General features: G+C 40.2%; 1 protein-coding gene across 3 annotated transcripts in view; it reads left to right on the top strand.

The window, feature by feature from the left end:
- The window catches only part of drd2a (dopamine receptor D2a), a 46,428-nt gene extending 25,345 nt beyond the window's left edge, over nucleotides 1–21,083 (top strand). For all 3 annotated transcript variants that reach the window (XM_058079892.2, XM_058079893.2, XM_058079890.2), the window contains exons 2-8: nucleotides 78–388; nucleotides 6,716–6,825; nucleotides 11,988–12,124; nucleotides 13,619–13,827; nucleotides 16,560–16,646; nucleotides 17,653–18,037; nucleotides 20,072–21,083. In XM_058079892.2, coding sequence (XP_057935875.1) covers nucleotides 110–388; nucleotides 6,716–6,825; nucleotides 11,988–12,124; nucleotides 13,619–13,827; nucleotides 16,560–16,646; nucleotides 17,653–18,037; nucleotides 20,072–20,268 — 1,404 coding nt within the window. In that variant the 5' untranslated portion in view covers nucleotides 78–109 and the 3' untranslated portion in view covers nucleotides 20,269–21,083. The remainder of the gene's footprint in view (nucleotides 1–77; nucleotides 389–6,715; nucleotides 6,826–11,987; nucleotides 12,125–13,618; nucleotides 13,828–16,559; nucleotides 16,647–17,652; nucleotides 18,038–20,071) is intronic.
- Nucleotides 21,084–22,218: the final 1,135 nt, after the last annotated feature.

Here is a 22,218-nt window from a genome sequence, read left to right as displayed (position 1 = left end):
TTTTTATATGTTTTCAAACGTTTCCCCATTATTGTTGTGCATCTCCTAACTGGTGTTTTCCCGCTGTGTGTTTTCAGGGCCTGAGTCTGGCCTGCATCACTCACAGCTAATGGATGTCTTTACCCACTATGCCTACAACGACAGTTTCTATGACAATGGAACATGGGGCTTCAACGAGACAGATCAAGAGCAGAAGCATGAGTACAACTACTACGCCATGCTGCTCACGCTGCTCATCTTCGTCATCGTGTTCGGCAACGTGCTCGTGTGCATGGCCGTGTCTCGGGAGAAGGCTCTGCAGACCACCACCAACTACCTGATCGTCAGTCTGGCGGTCGCTGACCTACTGGTAGCTACGCTGGTCATGCCCTGGGTTGTCTACTTGGAGGTATTGGATATGACACATCCTGTGTAGGCATATAGAATATCTATAGAAATACATGCATTGCTTCCGCATTTAAGGTAAAACTGCACAATCCTTCCTGAAATGACACACATCTCTCCCTTTTCTGTGCGTGCCGATCCTGACTCTCTTGGCTTCGATCTGTTTCTCTCTTCTTGCTCGCTCGGCTTCTAAAATCTGTAACTCATCCTCTGTATTTCCACAGTGTCCAAAAGTAGTCTTGGGCAGAGTCTCTGACAAAGTCTGCCATAACACAGACTACAGACCGGCACTTACTTTACTTTGCTGGTGATGGAAGTAATGTTGGTTGCTACGGGTTTTATGGAATCAATAGCCACGTTTAGTTTTTCTCCTTCCGAATTGAATCTTTCCGAATGACCTTTCCGAAAACAATGGTATACATAGAAAGGAATATTTCCATCTCTTGTCTACATGCACAGCTATAATCAAACAAAATAGTCAATGGGGCATGCCCAGTAAAACGTGAACCGACTTCCCCAAGTTTTTCTTTCACTTGTTGGAATAACTCCGTATTGCCAGTTTTTCCTTCGTCCAGTCTTGAAATGAGTTTGGATCAAAGTCCAGTGCCGATTGCAGAAGAAGAACAGAAGAAGAAGAAAAACACCACAAAGAAGAACGCACCCTAACAACTTTACGTTTGAGCGGGTACAAGATACCTCAATAGGATTGGGGAAAGGAATATTCCACCCTTGTGAATCACATTATATATTCATCCGGATTGACACTTTTCTTTCATAATGAGGTGTATACAAAGGTTACATTCTTTCCCTTTGAGCAAATAAAGCGAATGCAATTGGAATATTTGGGTCCATGTATACATGGCTAACGAAGTTCCGGTAATGTTTAACATGATCAAAATCGGGCAAAAATACTGTCAAGTATGACATGCTACCATGAATGTCACTGCCACTGCATGGCCACAGGATGTATATAAAACAATTATACATTATTGTAGCTTTTTTAGAAGGCTTTATAGCTGAGATAGCCGTGTCCCATAACGCGCACTGTTAGCTACCTCATGCTGTTTCGGCTCTGTAGAAAACACAGAAAAAGGAAAGATGTGTTTTCATGTTTCACAGAAGGATTGTGGATGACAGGCAAATTCCCAGAAAGTGCGTTGCCATTATTTTAAAAGGCGAAAATCAAAAGCCACAAAATATAGTCATTTTACCTCAACATAGGAGCTTTAAAATCACGTCCGGCTTGAAATAAGGAGTAGCATCTCTGTTGTTGCCATAGCAACCCCGCATCACCGTCTCAGTGGTCTACAATATTGGTTTGCCAGCCTTGACACCTAACATTACTGTTAGCTGTCTGAAAACTTGGCTGTGTAAGAAAATGTAATTCAAATAAAGCAATCATAAAATACTTATTTCAAGAAGTTAAAACATGAACTACATTTTTAAATTGCTGCCAAGACACCATCCCATCATCAGAACAAGCAGAACATTCATTGGGAGACATATTATGGTCATTTTTCGGCCCTTTGTCTTGAGTTGTGGACTCCTACAGAGCAGGAACACATAACCAACACAGAAAGCTTTCTAGTTCTTCCAGAATCTGCACCTATTCCATCTTATTTCTTTGGAGTTCGTGTTTCTCGCAAAAACTTTTTGTTTTAATTTATTCCCCCCAGGCAAGCTCACCCCACTGTGGTTGGTCACACTCCCAAGTGCCCAAAAGTGTGCTCTCCTGGTAATGATCGAGTGGTATTAACATAAAAAGCCTCCAAAGGAGTCAGTGCCTCCCCAACCGTGAACCTCACCTCCCGTCACTGGAAGGCAGGTGTTTTGTGTTGTGCAAGGTGCCGACATTCATCAGCAGGTTAAAAGGCCCAAAGTGAACACAAGGTGAAGCGTTGCAAATACCAAATCCACCGTCCGGCTGATAATGTAGCGACAAAGTGTCAAAGTTCACATGGTGATGATAATGAATAATTCATCATATTTAGGGGAGTCCGTCATTTGACATTGTGGCATCATGGAAGCTTGAGTATGACTCGTTGGCGCCGGCAACCTTAAAATGGTCAACACAGACTTGCGGTGTATCTTTAAATCGAATTTTTTTTTTTTTTTTTTTTGTGGAGTGTGTGCGAAGGCCATATCTGAGACAGAGGCAACCCACGAGAGAGAGCAAGGTCACTAATCCTCCAGTGTTTTACAGTGAATCACGAGGATTAGCACCGTGTCACATTACATTACAGCATTTACTTGAATGCCAGGTCTCGGTGGCGGTGCATGTTTCTCTGTGCATGAGGCAAAGGTGGACGGCTATGGCAATTGTAATAATAGGCTTTATTCTTGAAAAAGAACATTATTATGGAAAGAACATCACATTAGTACATCCATGTTAGTACTTGTACTATTCAACATGTCCAAAAGGAGTAGCAAGAAGCAGGTCTTATTTCTTTGTACTCCTTCGCAGAAAACGCTAATAGTTCATTCACTTCCTGGGTTGGGTTGGCCATCGATTCCGGTTCTGATTTCTCATTTTGATTCCGGTTCCTAATGGTTCTCAATTCCAATGCTGTTAAAAGACAGGGTCATAAGTTTGCATGGTTTTAATGAGGGTGCTAACCAGTTTGTTTTGGATGAAATGTTATGAAGCACGCCGTCATAAAAGATGTTTACATCTCTTTGCTGTTTCAATGTTGGTCTATCTATCTATCCTCACGAGGGTCGGGGGGGTATGCTGGAGCCTATCCCAGCTGTCTTCAGGTGAGAGGTGGGGTACACCCTGGACTGGTGGCCAGCCAATCGCAGAGCACATATAGACAAACAACCATTCACACTCACATTGGACCATTTAGAGTCACCAATGAGCTGTGTGGACAACATGCTAACCACTCGGCTCCGTGCGAGAAACTTACTATGAATATGAACTATTCATATTTATATGGTGTGAACTGACCTTTGAAGTAGTTCATGAGGATTATGGACTTGCACAACACTGAACACTTAGGATGATTACTTATGTATTTATCAGTGCTAATGTCAAACTTTATCCAAACGTCCCGAGGCAAAATACACGTTTGATCCGGAATAGCAATAAAATGAAGTTAATTAACATCAAAGGTTTAGTAGAGTAAGGGGTACATGGCTTCAGGTCAAAATGTCTGAAGGTGTACATGACTGTAAAAAGTTTGGGAACCGCTGGTTTAGAGGGCGTGCATCAAAGACCAGGAGCTGCTGTCGGCCACACCTCACAAATACAGATATTACACTGCACATCATGTCTTCTGAACACTTTTCTCCATTTTTATGCTTGAAAATGTTTAATTCCATATTCAAAAAACATTTAAGAATATTCCAGAGATTCATGCCTTAGTGTTTTACTGCTCTGATATAATGCTTGTGTTCTGAATTAAAGTTGGCGAGAAGAAGCTGTTGATGAAGCACGGTGAAGGACATGGAGAGTCTTGTGGTGGCATTGCCAAGACAAATGTCAGGTGTCAAAGGTTGTAAAAACGGAGTGGAAAGAGAAGGAGGCCACTCATTAGGATGTCAGATGTTTGTAGCCAAAAGCGGCAACGTACGGCTCTTTAAAGGGGCTGTTAATTTTATGAAGACGGCACCTCTGGGACAAAGTTTAATCACCCCCAGATGGGTGGGCTGTCAGTGCATCGCTGACATGAACGTTGACAATGGGATACGTCACCAAGCACTTATGATACCTTCTCGAATTACAAAATGAAGAAATAGTTTCAAATAAGTCTGAAGTTGGATCTCGCTCTATAACCTCAAACGTTAAAATGCTAAAGCTACTTGCTCGGGATGAGCGAGTACACCACTATATGTATCTGTTCATATCGTTTTTTCGTGTCTGCACAGCACCGCTGTGTGTTGTTACGGAACAACTTTACCTAACTTCAGAAAAGCCAAAATAGAAGCGAGCTGAGGAGAACCTAATAAATTGGAGGCAGTGTAACAAACGGTGAGCCGTTTACAACTTCCCGATGGCACCGTGTCCGTTAATGAGGCATTGCTGAGCTCCTCTGTCGCTGCCGCTTGCAGAGTCGGTCTCGGGAGAGGCGGGCGCTGTGTGCATCAGCCAATCGGTGTGAAGATTGAATCCATAATGATGAAACTTACTCGTTTCATACTCGTAAAAACACATGATTTGTAACGGGTACCCATTTATAACGTGTATCCAGCTCATCCCTACTACATACCATTGAGAGACGTTGAGGTCACCTCTTTTCTTGAGAAACTCGGGACTGTCCAGTCTCTACATCCGGATTGAATTCAGGATCCAACACATGTGGCTGTTAGTTAAAAGTTAACGTTTTAAAAAGATGAATGCCAGTTTATTATAAACTCACATTCGGCATTTATCCGGAAGTCCTCCTTAGCACTTGAGAGTGTGACCAAACACAGCGGAGTGGCCGTCTTTTGAAAAATGGCCGAAAATAAACGAGTTAACATCCCAGAGTGAAAATGTAGCCTATGAATAAATGCAAATGGATAGGTAAAAGCTACCATACCCAGTTGTAAAGATGGCCAGGAGTCCTGCAAACGACAAGAAGAATATGTTATGAACATACAAAGTAAATAAACCTGTCTGTTTCCAAAACAGTCGGGAGACAAGATAAGTTCTTTGAGAATAATGGGAGGAACAATTTAATAAAAACGTGCATGCAAGGAGATAAATCAATACCACCAGAACAGATGGCCTCGAGAAGAAATGTCGTGCTAAAATGTTATTTAATATAGGAAACCACATATGCAATATATTGCATGCAATATAGACAATCATGGCATGGAAAAGATGATTATACCACCCACTTTGTTCACTTTATTTCTTCACTGCAATGCTTGATACAACTAGAGGTACATTTATTTGGACAGATGTAATGATGATAACATGAGCAGCTCATAAGAGATTATATCTAGCAACTTTCATGGATTTCGTGGTTTGACCATAGCATGGCACTCTGGCATCTTAAGAAGGCTAATAGCATCATTTTAATTTTAGGACTAAAGCCCAAATCAAGGCTCGAGATGTTTTTGCTGTTTTTTGTATTGTGCATTAACCAGTAGTTTACAATGTTGAATTTTTGGACATCATATCCTCATATCCTAACATATCCTCATTAGGGGGTGCTGGAGCCTATCCCAGCTGACTTCCGGCGAGATGCGGGGTACACCCTGAACTGGTGGCCAGCCAATCACAATGCACAAAGAACCATTCACACCCAAATTCATACCGTTGGAGAAACCGGAGAAAACCCACGCACGCACGGAAAGAACATGCAAACTCCACACAGAGATGATTTTTTTTATATATCTTTAATTTTTAAATTTTAAATTTTATTTTTTTAATTTTTTTAAGAGATATTGAATAGTCAATATTGATATTAAATAGCTGTTGACTATAATTTTATGTTTAACTATTATATCAGCATATTTAATGAAGAAACACAGCTTCATCTAACACTAAATACACAAAATATGCAGTGATCTTGAACGCCTCTTACTTCTCAACGTACGTCATCCTGTGCTTTTTAGCAGAAGGAAGGATTTGTTCATCATTCTGTGTGGGATCTATGAACAAATAAAGCACCGACATAATAAAGACGCTTAAAGGAGTCCTTGGACGGAATCTGTCTATACTTTCCCGACCTTAAAAGAACCAGCATCCATTCTCTACAGAGACAGATGCTTTGTTTGAGCGCTAGATTCCGTGAATTACTTTGTTAGGCGCACAGTTTGGCTACACAATAATGGAGGCCTTGTGCGGAAACCAAGGCATCGGCATCATTTCAGCAACTCCAGCAACGCCATTGTGTAAGTAAGTCACAATTACTTCACTGGCTCGTATTGGTCAGTCGGCATGTCAGTCATGCAGTCAAACAATGATGTCACTTGGTCATGAATCAGTTAAAAAGAGGAAAGAACGGCGCTAAATGGTTTTCTTGATGGCAAGGATGTTGTTGGTCTTTCAGTGACTGATTGTCAAGATAGCGCCGTATCCTCCACTCCTACTGATTGACCTCTGATGGACATATCGGACCGACAGGCTCTTCTCCAGATGAATCTATGAAACAAATCATCTGGCATGTCTGTCTTGTGTCATGTCAGCCGTGTTGAGCTAAATATTGATTTTCTTTTCCTCCATTTTCTCTATCAGCTGCTATTCCTCAGATGAGGCCAATCACCACTGGACATATTCCAATATTCATAATACATCAAGGCTTGTCTGTCACGCTGTATATCTCCGCTGGAAGGTCCCTTGGCTTTTTCTGTTGATGCCTGCACAGAGCTGCCATTTGTTGGTGTTTTTCTCTCGCAGGTCGTCGGGGAGTGGCGCTTTAGCAAGATCCACTGTGACATCTTTGTCACTCTCGACGTGATGATGTGTACAGCCAGCATCCTCAATCTGTGTGCCATCAGCATCGATCGGTGAGTTGGCCGATGCTCAGATTGCTCATTCCTTCCTAGCAGCTTTGCATAGATTTTTGTAAAGGAAATCTTTACCTTATGAATAACAGGAGAGCTGCAAGCTGTTTTGGTGCAAGCCCATCACGGCCATCATATTTTACACTCTCCTGGTCATGTATGTTTGCATTTTACAAAAAAGGCGGCAAGCCAGTACTGTTGTCACAAGTGGATTGGATTGGTTTTACCAAAGAAAATAACACAAACTACAGAAGTAAAGCCCTGCGTGAAAATTAATTGATTCCAGACCCAACCATGATAAGTGAATTTCCGCAGGGTAGGATTCAATAGTAACAGATGCAGTGATACTCGCTAGGCTCCACTTTATTTATTCAAAAGAAGTATTTCAAATGGAGTGGTCTAGAAGGACAAAGTAAGAGCGAAAAACCTACCACTTCCACACGGAATAGGAGGATTGTTTTTCACTCATGCCGTGGTTGAATACAGACAGTGTTAAGGTAAAGTCATGTAATGTCAATAATGTAATATACTGACTCTTAGTGACCAGATGACTACATTTGACTTGTCTTTCAATATTTTTTGACAAAAATTTGACAAATAATGGGTAAAAGTCAATCACAAAACGGCGATCATTTATTTATTAGTGAGCGAGGAAACACGATGGAGATAGGGTGACTGTAATACAGAAATAAAAAGCAACAAATCGTCATAACTTTACATATAAATTAATGTTAGCGCATCTATTTTTCTCCAGGATTTATATAGAACTGAAGTTTTTTTTTTTAACTCGCGCTGTTTTTTTTACATTTCCTTTATGACATGAAAACCATGAGCTTCTACAGCTAAAACCTAATTAAAAAGTCAATTCTGCATAATAGGGGACCTTTAAGGTTGGCGTTACGCTACATGGCTCAAGTGTCTTTTTTCTCCGCATAAATTATATAACAAAAACAGCACCCTCATTCACCTTGCACGTCTGATTTCAGATGGCTGAAAGAATACAGAAATGATACAGGGCTATTGAAAAATCTTGGCGCATTAACATGTTTTGTGTGGAGAGCCAAACACGCAAAGCCTTGCATTCATTAAACAATCTGCGGGAAGTAATCATGTAATCCCGTGAAGCACTTGGCTGGGTGTGTGTGAAAAAGATGTTTGTTCAAGGACACAATACATCACATTTTCCTATTCTATAGACTCCTGTCATATGTAATTTTCCCTGATTTTATGCTTGGCTGCACATATATGGAAAACAAATGCTCAGCATGGTCCCTCTTACACACAGAGATGCACAAACAATGTGGCCGCTCATTGATCGAATCACAACACACATAACCATGCCTCTCGTTTGCTGGCGAAACCGCATCAAACTCAGATAATCTGATGGATCTTCCTGGTATTGAAAATGAACGTTACGTGTATGCCAAAAGGTAACTAGCACCAATATGCATTTAGATGTTATTTATGACGGCTGTTTATGCTTCCTTTTCCTGGCTTTAGAACTTCTAATGTCACTCAAATGATGATGATATGATGGACAAAATATTTATTTTCATCACCTCTAGCAGCTGGAGGCAGCGTCCTTTTTTTGACGTAAAAAGCTGGTGTGGAAATCTTCACCTCTGAGTGTGTGTGTGTGTGTGTGTACATCACCATGTTCTCGTTCATCAAAGTGTGGCAAATTGGATGGGCTCTATATTTGTTCCATACGCTCACGCTGCAGCTGCATGCACACACACACACACACACGCCAGTGTTAATAACTTGCCTGGGAAATACAAGCTCAAGATGGAAAGTAGGCTAGCTACTTAATGTCGGGATATCTTGCAAGACTAAAACGTGACAAGATTTCTCCTTCAGAAAACACAACACATCTCACCATAAAACATTTAAGAATTAATCACACGAGAAATGAAAATGAACTCCATAATTTAGCCTCCATCAGAATATTGCCATGTGCACGTCATGCACGCACGTCTGTTTACGTCATCTGTTGCCTCCAAACAGGCAGGAAGAGTTCAGTCCTTGCTTTGGTTCGACAACACTAGCCATGTTTTTCTCTTTCCAAATGGAATCTTTCCAAATGACCTTTCCGAAAACAGTGGTATCCATGGAAAGGAATATTCCAATCTCTTGTCTACATGAGCCGCTATAATCAAACAGAATAGTCAATGGGGCATGCCCAGTAAAACGTAAACATCAACATCACGTGATACCGACTTCCCCGAGTTTTTCTTTCACTTGTTGGAATAACTCCGTATTGCCAGTTTTTCGTTCGTCCGGTCTTGGAATTTAGTTTGGATCAAAAACAAACTTTCCGGAGCACTTTCTTCCATTTTTAAAACGGAAGAACGTCTGGAGCTGCGTGTTACGTCATATCTGAGCATGCGCTGAAAGAACTTAAATAGGAAAAGATCAAATTCAATCTTGCTAATATTTAATAATTAAACGCGGGACATGTCTTATGTAGATATATATTTTCTTTTTTAATAAAACTGGACTTTTGAATAAAGTATAGAAGTGTTTAGATTCTGTTCCACAGGTGGCGCTAATGTACACAAAAGCTGCTTGCCAACCGTCAATAAACAACAGAAAAAAACACCACGAAGAAGAACACACCCTGACAACTTTCCGTTTGAGCGGGTAAAAGATACCTGAATTGGATTGGGGAAAGGAATATTCCACCCCCGTGAATCCCATGATATGCTCATTTGGATTGGCACTTTTCTTTCGGAATGAGGTGTATACAAAGGTTATATTCTTTCTCTTTGAGCAAATAAACCGAATGCAATTGGAATATTTGGGTCCATGTATATATGGCTAGTGTTCCGTCAAACAATGGTGAATAGTTTGAGACCTCTTGTCACTCATACAGTCACTTTGTCTCTGTGGGGGGAGGCAGGGCAATTAGCATACAAATGGCAAAAGAGACTTTTTCTACCAGGAGGACAGTGGCCCCAAGCTTAAAATGTTCGGAACACAAGCAGAAAGTCTAGGTTTGCACACCGAAATCGGCTTGCAAATATTCACATTTGTACATATGTTTTACTGTGTTCATGATAAATACCATATTTTCTGGACTCTAAGTCCAGTTGAGGAGATCAAGGCGATGTTATCAGCATTTGTCAAATTGTCTATCTTCATGGCCACCATGTTCTTGCCATTCTGCACTGTCCTTCTCATGATCCAATCGATGATAAGCAAGAGCAGGAAAATGTTGCGCAACTCCCTGGACTTGAAGCTTGCAAAGATGGAAGGAATCTTCACATGATGTGCTATACATATCACTATGTTGACAGTTACTATGGTACCCATTATGTAATTGTGTGGTCATATCACCACGTACTTTGGTATGTGACAAAAAAATTAAAACTTTAATTTTTTTTAAAAAATCAACCATATTAGGAAAGCAGGAAGTGAACAAATGTAACAGTTACTGATTGTAAAAGTACCAGATGGAGGGGTAGGATTTAATAAGCTTTGCTTCTGCCTACTCCTTTTGGACATGTGGAACTGTGAACTGATTATGGGATGCTCTCAATTGTAATTTGATGCATGTTCAAATGAAATCAAACCATTACCATTACATTTCTTGGTTTTTTTAGATGGTCACAGCACATTTCGAAAGGATTACGTGGAAAAATGTGCTGATGTTCGCGGCATATGAGGCACTGACTCCCAAAATGTGATGTCTTAATTCATAGTTAATTCTACCCAAAATAATCATTATGTGATCCGTTTTCCAACATATAAGCAGAAAGCTTTTAAAGGACTTTCAAACAAAATTACACAGAAAATCGATGCATGCCAGACACTATAGGAAGCCATGCATTTCCTGTCCTGGTGATTACAGCAGCCTGCGCTAACAAGGTGAACTAATGCATCAAGGTTAAATGATAAGAGTTTTCTGCAGCACTCAGAGCCTGAAGCTAAGCCTTCCTTTGCATTGTAGCACCTGCAATCGCTACCACTCGTGGTTCACTCCATTTTGACGTGACATTCGAGCACCAGAAATCACAACGCCTGTTTGGGCTTTCCATATATATGCAGATTGAGTGTTCTCTGAATTGCTTTTGCCGTCATCAGGCATCTGGATGGGCACTTTTTTCTGCTACAAGCATGGCTATGAAAGATGTAATGTGATGTGATTTGTCTGGAATGTTGGATATGTTGAAGCTAAACGATCTCAGTCGTTTTTTTAAAGGACTGCATTCATGCCTGAAGGACACCCAAATGGGCACTGGAAAATGAATCATCTTATTTGAAAGTACACTGGATGAAAGAGAAAATAAATGAATCAATGGATCGATGATGTCATTTTGGGGAGCCATGAATGGGGTTGTTTGTTACATCAGACTACATTGTCCATTTGGATTTGGATTTTACGACTTCACTCTCACAGTTTTCCAAAGATGTTAATTTGTTAAAAATTAAAAAAGTTAAAAATGTCTCCAATTTACATAGTTCTTGCTTACATTAAAAATGTTCAAAAGAAAAACGTAAACACCCATACAAGCCATTCAGTGACTATTCATGAGGTGTTTGAGCACATTACGTAAATCTCAGTTTTTGATGCTAATATTGTCAAGCCTTTTTTAATTTTTATCCGCATACCCCCTATGTCGGTCTGCGTCTCCCTTGTGGTGGGCGTACCTCGGACTTGAACGATTGCCTCTTATTATGTCAACTTTATTAGAAATGTAAATGCCGTTAATTCACGCTTGGTAAAAAACTGCATTTAAAAGGTTGTAAACAGCCTTTCATGTTCTAACTACAAAAATATGACTGTGTTAAGCGATGAAGCAAAACCTTCTGTTGCTGAGCAATTAATGTCACCACTTGAAATGCTACAAATGCTGAAATCTTGTCAGGAATCATCTGTCGCCAGCACCTGCAAGAGCGTTCCTAAATAGGGGTTGTCTTGCTAATTACCTCTCATTTCCTCCTGTTGTCTTTCCCATTTGCGGAGCAGCACAAGCGTTATTGCTTCCCTGCTGGACAGGTTGACATCCCTGACGTGCGACCCACTTGATGTTAAATTGTGTTGATGCATCCCCCTTTACTTTTTGATCCTTGAGTAGAAAGCGCAACCTGACCTTCAGCAAAAGTGCAGTAAAACTCTTTTTAGGGATTAAAGTGACTTTTTTTTTAACTCTCTGTTTTAGTTACACAGCTGTGGCGATGCCGATGCTATACAACACCCGCTACAGTTCAAGAAGAAGAGTCACGGTCATGATCTCTGTGGTGTGGGTTCTGTCTTTCGCCATATCCTGCCCCCTTCTGTTCGGGCTCAATAACACAGGTAAGTAAATTGAGTGAGCAAACCTGTTTAAGTGATCTGCTATGATTGCTTCGCAATTTTTAGCAGGTGCAAAAGTGGTGTGTACAACCCCGATCCATTGGAGCCCCCCCAGTCGGGGGTTTTTATATTTCTAGCAGTCCAAATGTATTGACAAGCGGAGGGAAGATTCTCGTTCTCCACCAGTCATTGCATTCCTCTTCCTCGCCACATCCTTTTCATACGCAACAGGCCTTAATTGGAGGAAGATGCTTATTTAAGGGAATATGGCTGACCTCAAAGTGCTTCTTCGCCTCTGCTCTTCAATGCGGCCTTGCAAAAAAAAGTATGCGCTGGAACAATAGCTACCACCAACAGTTCAGAGGGCATCCATGTTGTTTCTGATGAAAAAAAAAAAAAAAACCTGTGTGGCATCATGGAATACTTTTGGAAACATTTTGGAACTCTGGTTATTTGAGTCAATACCCAAACACAGAAGTGGATTTTTCTAAAAATCTATATTTTGGCCGAAGGTTTTGCAAACAATTGTTTTTAGTGCCAGATATCTGCGGGTTAATTTGGATAATTGGCCAAGTCATGGAAAAATAACTTTCTTTTATTAGATACCCGCCTTTCCATTTTCTCATGCACTCCAAATTATTATAAAAATTAAAAAAATATGTTGTTTTTCTCTCTCCGTTCTTTCATTCATTCATTTTCTACCGCTTTTCCTCATGAGGGTCGTGGAGGTGCTGGAGCCTATCCCAGCTGTCTTCGGGCAAGAGGCGGGGTACACCCTGGACTGGTGGCCAGCCAATCACAGGGCACATATAGACAAACAACCATTCACACTCACATTCATACCTATGGGCAATTTGGAGTCAATTAACTTAGCATGTTTTTGGAATGTGAAAACCCACGCATGCACAAGGAGAACATGCAAACTCCACACAAGTGGAATTGAACTCGGGTCTCCTAGCTGTGAGGTCTGCGCGCTAACCACTCGACCGCCATGCAGCCTTGTTATGGTGAATGAATGCGCGATAAATATAGGGATTATACAGCATATACGGTATATATTAAAGATGATATTTGCTGAAATAAACACTACAACGTTTATGCTACCTATTTCTGAAGGTCAGCTGGGGTAGGCTCCAGCTCACAGCAATGAATGAAAAAATGTATGAATTCTATTTAGCTTAACTATTTGTCTTCCTAAAGCATTGAGGCCTCTAAGAGGGACACAGAATTTAAAAGGTGATTGTCTTGTTCAAGGCAAAATGGGCAGCAAGAAACGGGGGAGGGAAAAATGGTATGAATAACCCCCCCCCCCCCCCCCCCCCCCCACCAGGTATGGTAACACATACCTTTTGCCACATTTTTTGATGAATTTCCAAGAGATTGGACTCCTAACACAAACCCGCAGCGTTTTGAATGAGGGACGGAACGTCCTCTCACGGTACTAAGTGACGACTAACAACCGCTATCCCCCCCCCCCCATTTGGTTCTGTCTCACAGCCACTCGGGATGCCTCACTTTGTGTGATCGCCAATCCCGCCTTTGTGGTGTACTCGTCCATCGTGTCCTTCTACGTCCCCTTCATCATCACGCTGCTGGTTTACGTGCAAATCTACGTGGTCCTCAGGAAGCGCAGGAAGCGAGTCAACAATAAACCCAAGCAACGCCCCAGTCAAGCCACCGTACCAGATGTGGCCACTTCACTCAAGGTGAGTTTTTGGATGCTAATGGTTTAGTTTGTTTGGAACATGCCTGACAAGTTATGTTGGAGATCGAACATGAAGCAGAGCTTTTTTAATCCAAGGAAGCATTTCACAGTTGGTTGAACTTTTAGGTAAAACGGTACTGAATCGATTTCAAGTTACTGAATCGTTTCCGATAGTATCATTCTAAATCAACCAGAATTGCTCTTAAATGATATCGGCTACCACGAATCACGATACGAATGGAATCGTCACTAAAAACAAACAGTTTTTTCATTTATAAGTCTCTCTGGAGTATAAGTCGCAGGAACAGCCAACCTATGAAAAAAAGTGGGACTTATAGTTTCGGAAAATACGGTATTAGTAATGATGATTTGAAGAAGAAATTATCAATGAATTAATTTTTTTTAAATGCTACACAAACTCTAGATGAACAGATAGCGTATCTTGCTTATTGAAAGACGATTAAAAGAATGGTGTAGCAATTAGCTAAAAATGCGGCCTCCTTGTACTTTTTGCCGCTCTGCAGCTCGGAAGGGTCCTCTGTCTTGGTGACACGCCAAACACAGACACTGAAAAGGATAGCGTGATGTGGTGGGTTCATGACAATACGTTTTATGAAGATGAGAGCAACCCAGGAGAACAAATGTGACCAAAAGTGAAGCGGTTCTTTAATTGTCCAAACAGCAGCCACCACTGAAATTGCAGTTTGTCACACAGTAAATAGACACCATCACGGTGCTCACACAAAAAAGCCAAGTGATACCTTAAATAATGAAAATAAACATAAATAGTAACATTGTATCATAAATAGACAAATACAGAAGACACACTAAAAGGTCACCACCTGGATCTAATTAATCAAACGACTAAGAACCTCTAATTAAATAATTAGTGCATGGGTGATTATGTTTCAGTTATTTATGTAACCCTGCCTAACTGATGCGCTGGAACAACCATGTGGAAATATACATACATCCTGTGGTCATGGATGTCCATCTGTTGGAGATGGCTCCAATTATCGGCGTGCGCATACGTTAATTACACAAAAAAGTTAACATTCATTCTCTCATTTTTTACCTCTTATCCTCGCGGGGGGGGGGGTGCTGGAGCCTATTCCAGCTGTCTTCGGGCGAGAGGTGGGGTACACCCTGGACTGGTGGCCAGCCAATCACAGGGCACATATAGACAAACGACCATTCACACTCACATTCATACCTATGGACAATTTGGAGTGGCCAATTAACCTAGCATGTTTTTGGAATGTGGGAGGAAACCGGAGTACTCGGAGAAACTCCACACAGAGATGCCAGAGGGTGGAATCAAACTCTGCTCTCCTAGCTGTGAGGTCTGTGCGCTAACCACTTGACCCCCGTGCAGCCCAAAAAGTTAACATAATTAACAATAAATTAGTTTCCTCCATGAATGCTTTATTTTTGGCAGCATTGATTAAGACTTTTAATTAATTCAGGATAAATGATATCAGGAATTGGATGATAACGGTGTTGTTCCTTCTGCTAATAACGATATCAGCGTACTAGTGAGACCTCATCAAACAAAACGTCCCTGCTCGGTTTGTCATTTTGAATGTGCAATGACTGTAAAGCGCTGATCATTTAAGGGGGGGGGGGTTTGGCATCTTCCTTTAATACATTTCATCTCCAGGACGAATCACCCGCAGCAAAATAATAGCGTGACTAGCGGCCATAACCGGTTTATAATTTAATTTCACTGATTATTAGTTAAGATAGGAATGTGCAGCTTTGCAAATTGCAACATAAAATAAGTATGATACTTTTCTATAACTTGCATTACGTCTTGCAATATTTGTCTTACTTTGTTTATTTGTAAACAAACATCCAATCGCATCACCGTTAAAGAAGTGTTTTGTTCTTCCATGTACTTTCTAACCAGCACATCCTTGTACTGTTTCCAGCTCATATTAGAGTCATGTGTGAGTGCCTTGCTCAGTGTGTACTATAATTGTGCTCCACACACTCATACGCTAAAAGCTTTCAGTGTCGTACGTGCATCCACTTGCATCCCTGGCATTTTGCCTCATTCTTGTACATTCTCCCTGAACATTCTGATTGTATTTATATATAAAAAAAACAACATACAGTACACCTCTCTGGTGATTTAGACCCGTTATACTCTGTGCTTTTAATGGGCAGGCATTGCATTACATAACAAACCCAGACAAGAGGACAATTGATTTTTTTCTCAGTTACACAGGCGGCTTCTTAAAGTTGGTATTTAAAGCCACACCACATGAATTAGGCTTATTTTAGTGTGTTTCTAGTATCGATCCCACACACTCACCATAATGACCAGCAAGGGGATTTTACTGGGTGCATGACAATCCAATCCAATGGCCTGTGAAGTCGTTACATGCTAGCATATTGACAAATGAGCAGATAATTATTATGATGAGAAAATAATCATTATAGAGCAGAGTAATTACATTTCAATACAGCTGCTCAGCTGGCCTTGTAGCCAGATAACCTCCGTCTGTACTTTATGATGCTGTCAAGTTAATGGCCCTGACTTTCCGCAGCACATCACATTCTCACTAAGCTGCCTCGCTGTGCCAAAAGCTCCATGTATCCGGCTTTGACCTTCCATCCAGGCTGCCATGTTTACGCTTTGACAGCCCCCTTTTTGTCAGATGTGCATCCACGTTGCAACCCCGCCGCTTCCTTGACACTTGTTTTTTTTTTTTGTACGTTGAATCCTAGGATAAGTGCACTCATCCTGAAGACGTGAGGCTGTGCACGGTGATTGTCAAGACCAACGGGAGTTTTCCTGCCAACAAGAAGAAGGTGGTGCGTTGAGTCTGTGGTTTTAGTTCAGCTTTTTATTTGCTCTGAAAGCTGGATGGATAAACCCAATGGAGCCGATGGGTGTTGTTTCACATCTAAAGGGCTGTAATAATGTTAAAAATCCTATTTAGAAGATTGTAAATATCTTATGATATGCCAAAACTAATAAAATAATTTATAAATAATGAAATATTTAGTAATATATAGTAATATTTTAAAATTGTTACTAGCCATACAAGTTGTAAAAATAAACCATAATAACCCTAATAATTAAAACATTAGTACAATAATAATGAAATTTAATTTCAAAAATTAAATATTTAATTAAATATTAAATATTTATATTTTAAATATTTAATTATTATTAACATTAAATTAAATTACAGTTGTATGTGTCAAATGTGACCTTTTACACATTTTGAAAATGTAAACACCGCATAATGTTAAATTAAAAAGTGACTCCTACGTATTTTGTTTGACTTTTGAGGTGCATATTTACCCAAAATATTGTCTTTACTGCCATAATGGCCATATAAGTGTAAAAATTAGCTACCCACTTTTATAATAATTACAACAAGACCAAAACACTACCTTTTAATAACACATTAACAGTATCGACCAGCGGCTAGCACGAGCAGGTAATGTGTGACTTTTGAGGCGTATATTTATGTAAATATTGTATTTTAGGTTTAAAAATGACACAACCTTTGCCACAGTGGGATTTTGGGGTACCATTGTAAATAATATGACAAAACTCTAAAAAAGAAACATAATAGCAATATAGGAGAATATACAGGAGAATAAGATTCGCAGAGGTTACATTTACATTCCCAGCCGAAAACGCCCAAGTTTTGAAACAGTACGACTTACCGTGCGTTCAAAACTTTGAGCTAGCGGTATACGGACTGTAATAACGGCTAATACAAATAATAATTGTGTTGGGGGATTAGGGTAAGAGGATTAAAGTGTGGGGTACAAGAAATGATTTCCCTTCCGCATGTCTGCTCAGATATTCATTAAAGACGTGGCCAACGAGGGGGAGGATATGGAGCTGGATGAGCTCAACAACAGCGGCAGCAGCCAAAAGCAGAAGGCGCAATGCACCCTGGGAGACACTCCGGCCACGAGCCACCAGCTGTTGGTGCCCAGCAAGGACGGCAACGCCAGCCTCAACTCTTCACCCCCGACGCCCCCTGAGGAGAGCCAGAGAGCTGAAAAGAACGGAGATCCCGGCAAGGAGGCTCTGGAGGATCCCACGCAGATGGTGACCAAAGTCTTCCAGACGCAGACGCTGCCTAACGGCAAGACTCAGACATCTTTGAAAACCATGAGCAAGAGGAAGATCTCCCAGCAGAAGGAGAAGAAGGCCACGCAGATGTTAGCCATCGTCCTTGGTAAGGACCAGTGCTTTCTTTTTTGGCACGTCAATCAAACAACGGACGCCTTCCAGCGAGCATTTTTATTCTCAGGAGGAGATAAGATGGTGGTGCCCAAGTGTGGTCTGGGGGCCATTTGCGGAAAGTATTTTCTAATGGCTCTGCAGCACATTCTAATAAAAAAAATATGAAAAAAATAATAATGGCAAAAATGGAAAAATGAGCAGTAATTTTACAGGAATGAAGTCAATATATTACAAAAAAAGTCTCACAAGGAAAGGTCTTCATTTTACGAGAATAACGTAATTTAAACTTTTTTTTTTTTTAGTTGTAATGTTAAGCAAAACAAACAAGAGGCGAAGACGTTTGTCATTTTTGGAAAATGACCACAAAAAAGTCAAACTATTCTTTCTTTCTTCTTAATTTATTTCAGACATGCATACTATGTTACACCAATGTTTCTCACATATATACACTTACAATACAATACACTTACAATATCTATTTATATACTTACATATATATACACATATATATATACATGCAGCATGCATGCACATATTCATATATATGTATATGTATATATACATACATATACAGTAAAGTCTCGTTATATCGATATTCTCGGGAGTCGGAAAAAATACCGATATAACCGGACTATCCATATATCCGATCCTGCGCCGAACTGCATTAAAAGTGGGCAATAATGCACTCAGCAGCTTAAATCAATCTTTGCTTAAGGACTTCAATACCAAAAAAGAACACGGCGAACGGCTGCTTCCAGTCAACTTTATTTTTCACACTTCCACCACCAGAGCACAGCACACACACGATTCCCGCACTTCCTGGTTCACAGGTCATGCTCAACCCGCCCCACATAGCTGGCCAAACACATGCCTGCAACAGCATTTGTGGTTTCTCTCACGAGAGAAACCACGAACGCCAGCATGTACATATGAAAAACAGTGATTATTGCAAGCGATAAAAAGATATCTGAATACAACACAATTAAATACATGTATTTGTACACTTGTGTCTTCGTTGGAATAGGTGTGTATGCTATGTCAGTTGGTTCTTCTGTTGCAGGCATGTGTTTGGCCAGCTATGTGGGGCGGGTTGAGCATGACCTGTGAACCAGGAAGTGCGGGAATCGGTGTGTGTGCTGCGCTCTGGTGGTGGAAGTGTGAAAAATAAAGTTGACTGGAAGCAGCCGTTCGCTGGGTTCTTTTTTGGTATTGAAATCCTTAAGCAAAGATTGATTTAAGCTGCTTTTGTATCGATATAAGCAGACCAAATTGGCTGGCAGGAGATGAAAAGGGCATCGTAGTAACCGGATTATCATAATAACCGTGTATCGTACTAACGGAACTAATTATATCATAAAAGACTAGAAATTTGCCGGGAAATGAAAATAGTATCGTAATAAGTAGTAATTCGTTATAACCGATATTGATATAACGAGACTTTACTGTACATATATACGCACATACATACATACACAACACCTCATTACTACATATGTCTGAAAAGGAGCAGGAAGAAGCAAAGCTTAGTCGAGGAAAAACTTTGCATTCTAACGAGAAAGAAAGTTGCAATTTTGCGAGAATAAATTCGTAATAATATGCGGCAGAAATAAGGTCATTTTAGTTGCATAGAATTTAAATATTAAATTAAAACCTAATTTCAAATATTTTGCTTTGTTTTCTGGAGAATGTATTTGTAGTCATCCAGCCGATACGGGGTAAAATTCAGGCTAGTATTGCCGATACCGTATTGTACTTTGTGCAAATGCATCTAAGGCATCATAGCAATTTATTGATTTATTTTAAACCCTGATGTATATTGATATTTAGAATATGGCCAAGCTAATATAAACAGAAAAAACAAAGGGCAGAATCATATATCTGTATCAAAAGTATCAATATTTTGATTTGAAGTATCCACTGGCCACCGGGAAATGTTGACGACCCTGACCTAGAAGCCAACCCACTGACTTCTACGTCCCTAAAGTTGTACCTTTTAAAAATCCCCCATTTTCTCCTCTCTCCTCAGGTGTATTCATCATATGCTGGCTGCCATTTTTCATTACGCATATCTTGAACACCCACTGCACAAAATGCAAGGTTCCCGCCGAGATGTATAACGCTTTTACATGGCTGGGCTACGTCAACAGTGCCGTCAACCCCATCATCTACACCACCTTTAACGTGGAGTTCCGAAAAGCATTTATAAAGATTTTGCACTGCTAAAATGCGAGCGATCAGACTGACGAGGCGGGAAAACAAGCTGGGCAAATACCTCATCCTGGAAAGGAGAACCCACCACATCGCGAGCGGGAATTCAGATTTCTAAGTGACTGAAAAAAGGAGACGTTTTTTTCGGAAAGGATCTTTTATGTGAATTGATGGAGGAAGCCATTTTTTCTCCCAAGCTGAATGTAAAACAAGAAATGTCTGTAACGATGGCTTGTTTGGTGAAGACAAATGTACCTTGTTCTTTCAAAAAAAAAATGTGCTCGTCACGACATACTGTATACACCGCACACATACAGGATGACAACTGCTATTTATTGTGTGTACTTCATGTTTCTTAAATGACAAAATGTTCTGCAAATATATATGAATACAGTATCTACACTGTATGCATATAAAAATATATCAAGTCAGTGTTCATTGCAGTGTTCAGAGATGTGAGCTCTTATTCTGAAAAGCTGTCACTAATTGGAATTTGTGTTGATGGCGAACAGACTCTTCATGGTACTTTCTGTGTAATGTGGCTATGCCAATACCTACATGATTGCAATTTTATAAATTGGACCTTCATATTTCATGATTATCGCTGTTAGAATTTGCTGTAAATATGTTTTTTTTCTGAACACATTTGCTGTGTTGTTACAATGATTCTAATTATGATATGCTCGTGATGAAAATGTGATGCATGCCACACTGTTTCGCTAATCTCAGCTTCTCATGAGCTTCTCATGAATTGTATGTTCAAACGTCCAAAGTGACAAAAGAGCTCCAATAAAGGATGAGACACTGTCACGTGTCATTTGATGATCCGAGCGGGATGCGGATCCTTCTGGAAATTGTTATTATTCAGCAGTCTCGCGCAGTTATGATTGAAAGTTCCCCTCGTGTTCCTTCCTGGAAGAAACTGCTGAGTCGTTGGGCACCAAAACTAATTACTTTAAAGCCTCAGAAGGACACAAGTGAGAAAATTAGCCTTAATTAACGCTTTAAATGCACTGGGATTCTGATAAATCACTTGAAAACTATCTCCGACATTAGGAACTTGCTTGCGTGGCCAGGGTTTGGTAATATCTAATCACCAAACTTTACTGAGTCAATTAATGCAACCCAAATTTTTAATTAGGGCACATCAGAAAGAAATCAACTTTTACCGCTACATCGTGGTTCGAACATTGCTGCCTCGCTATTGTGGTTTTTCAAAAGGTAATTAATAAATGGCCCCTCTTAAGTCATTAACTCATTCAATCCCAGCCATTCTGCAAAAGACAGCCCCTTCGTGGACCGGCCATTTTAGATGATTTTGATAGAATATTGTGTTGTATGGGTGTAAAAGCTAGTTATATGGTTGTTTTTTTATCTTTTAGCTAGCTGCTAACACTGCTGTGTTTAGCAAAAGAGATCGATAGACGTCTTTGGCAGTGAATGTGTTACTATGCTATGCTAGCATGCTAACGATCACATCACTAGTATGCTAACATGAGCATAGTCACATTTTTTTTGTTTTCATAAATACGACACTCGTAAAGGATAAGCGGGAGAAAATGAATGAATGAATGAACTTAAGCAGACACTAAAATAATTCGATATTTTTACATTTTCAGAGGTAGTCACATATACAAACACTTACACTATACAGTGCTAGGTGTCAACATGTTAATGTTAGCATTGTTCTTTAAGTTATTAAAATGGTATGTTTTCATGGTCAAAATGTGATTATATATAATTATCACAAAAGATTCATATTCTGGTCTGTTAAAAAGAATTGTGGTTAAAAAGTGTGGTAGTGGTTGTTCATCGGTGCAGACCCACACTGTCTTTTGTTATTTCGCTGCCACTGCGAACGTCAACTGCAACAATAAATACATTGACATTTTTAACGCGATTCTTTGTGTTGCATCTTCTCACATTGGGGGGGGGGGTCATGAAAAGGGTACAACGTTTGGAATG

The sequence above is a fragment of the Doryrhamphus excisus genome, linkage group LG8 (genome assembly GCF_037039965.1).
Source record: "Doryrhamphus excisus strain RoL-2023G ecotype Guam linkage group LG8, RoL_Dexc_Guam_v1.1, whole genome shotgun sequence".
Taxonomy (NCBI): domain Eukaryota; kingdom Metazoa; phylum Chordata; class Actinopteri; order Syngnathiformes; family Syngnathidae; genus Doryrhamphus; species Doryrhamphus excisus.
Note: the sequence above shows the minus strand (reverse complement) of the source record. Positions and strands in the feature narration are given on the sequence as shown.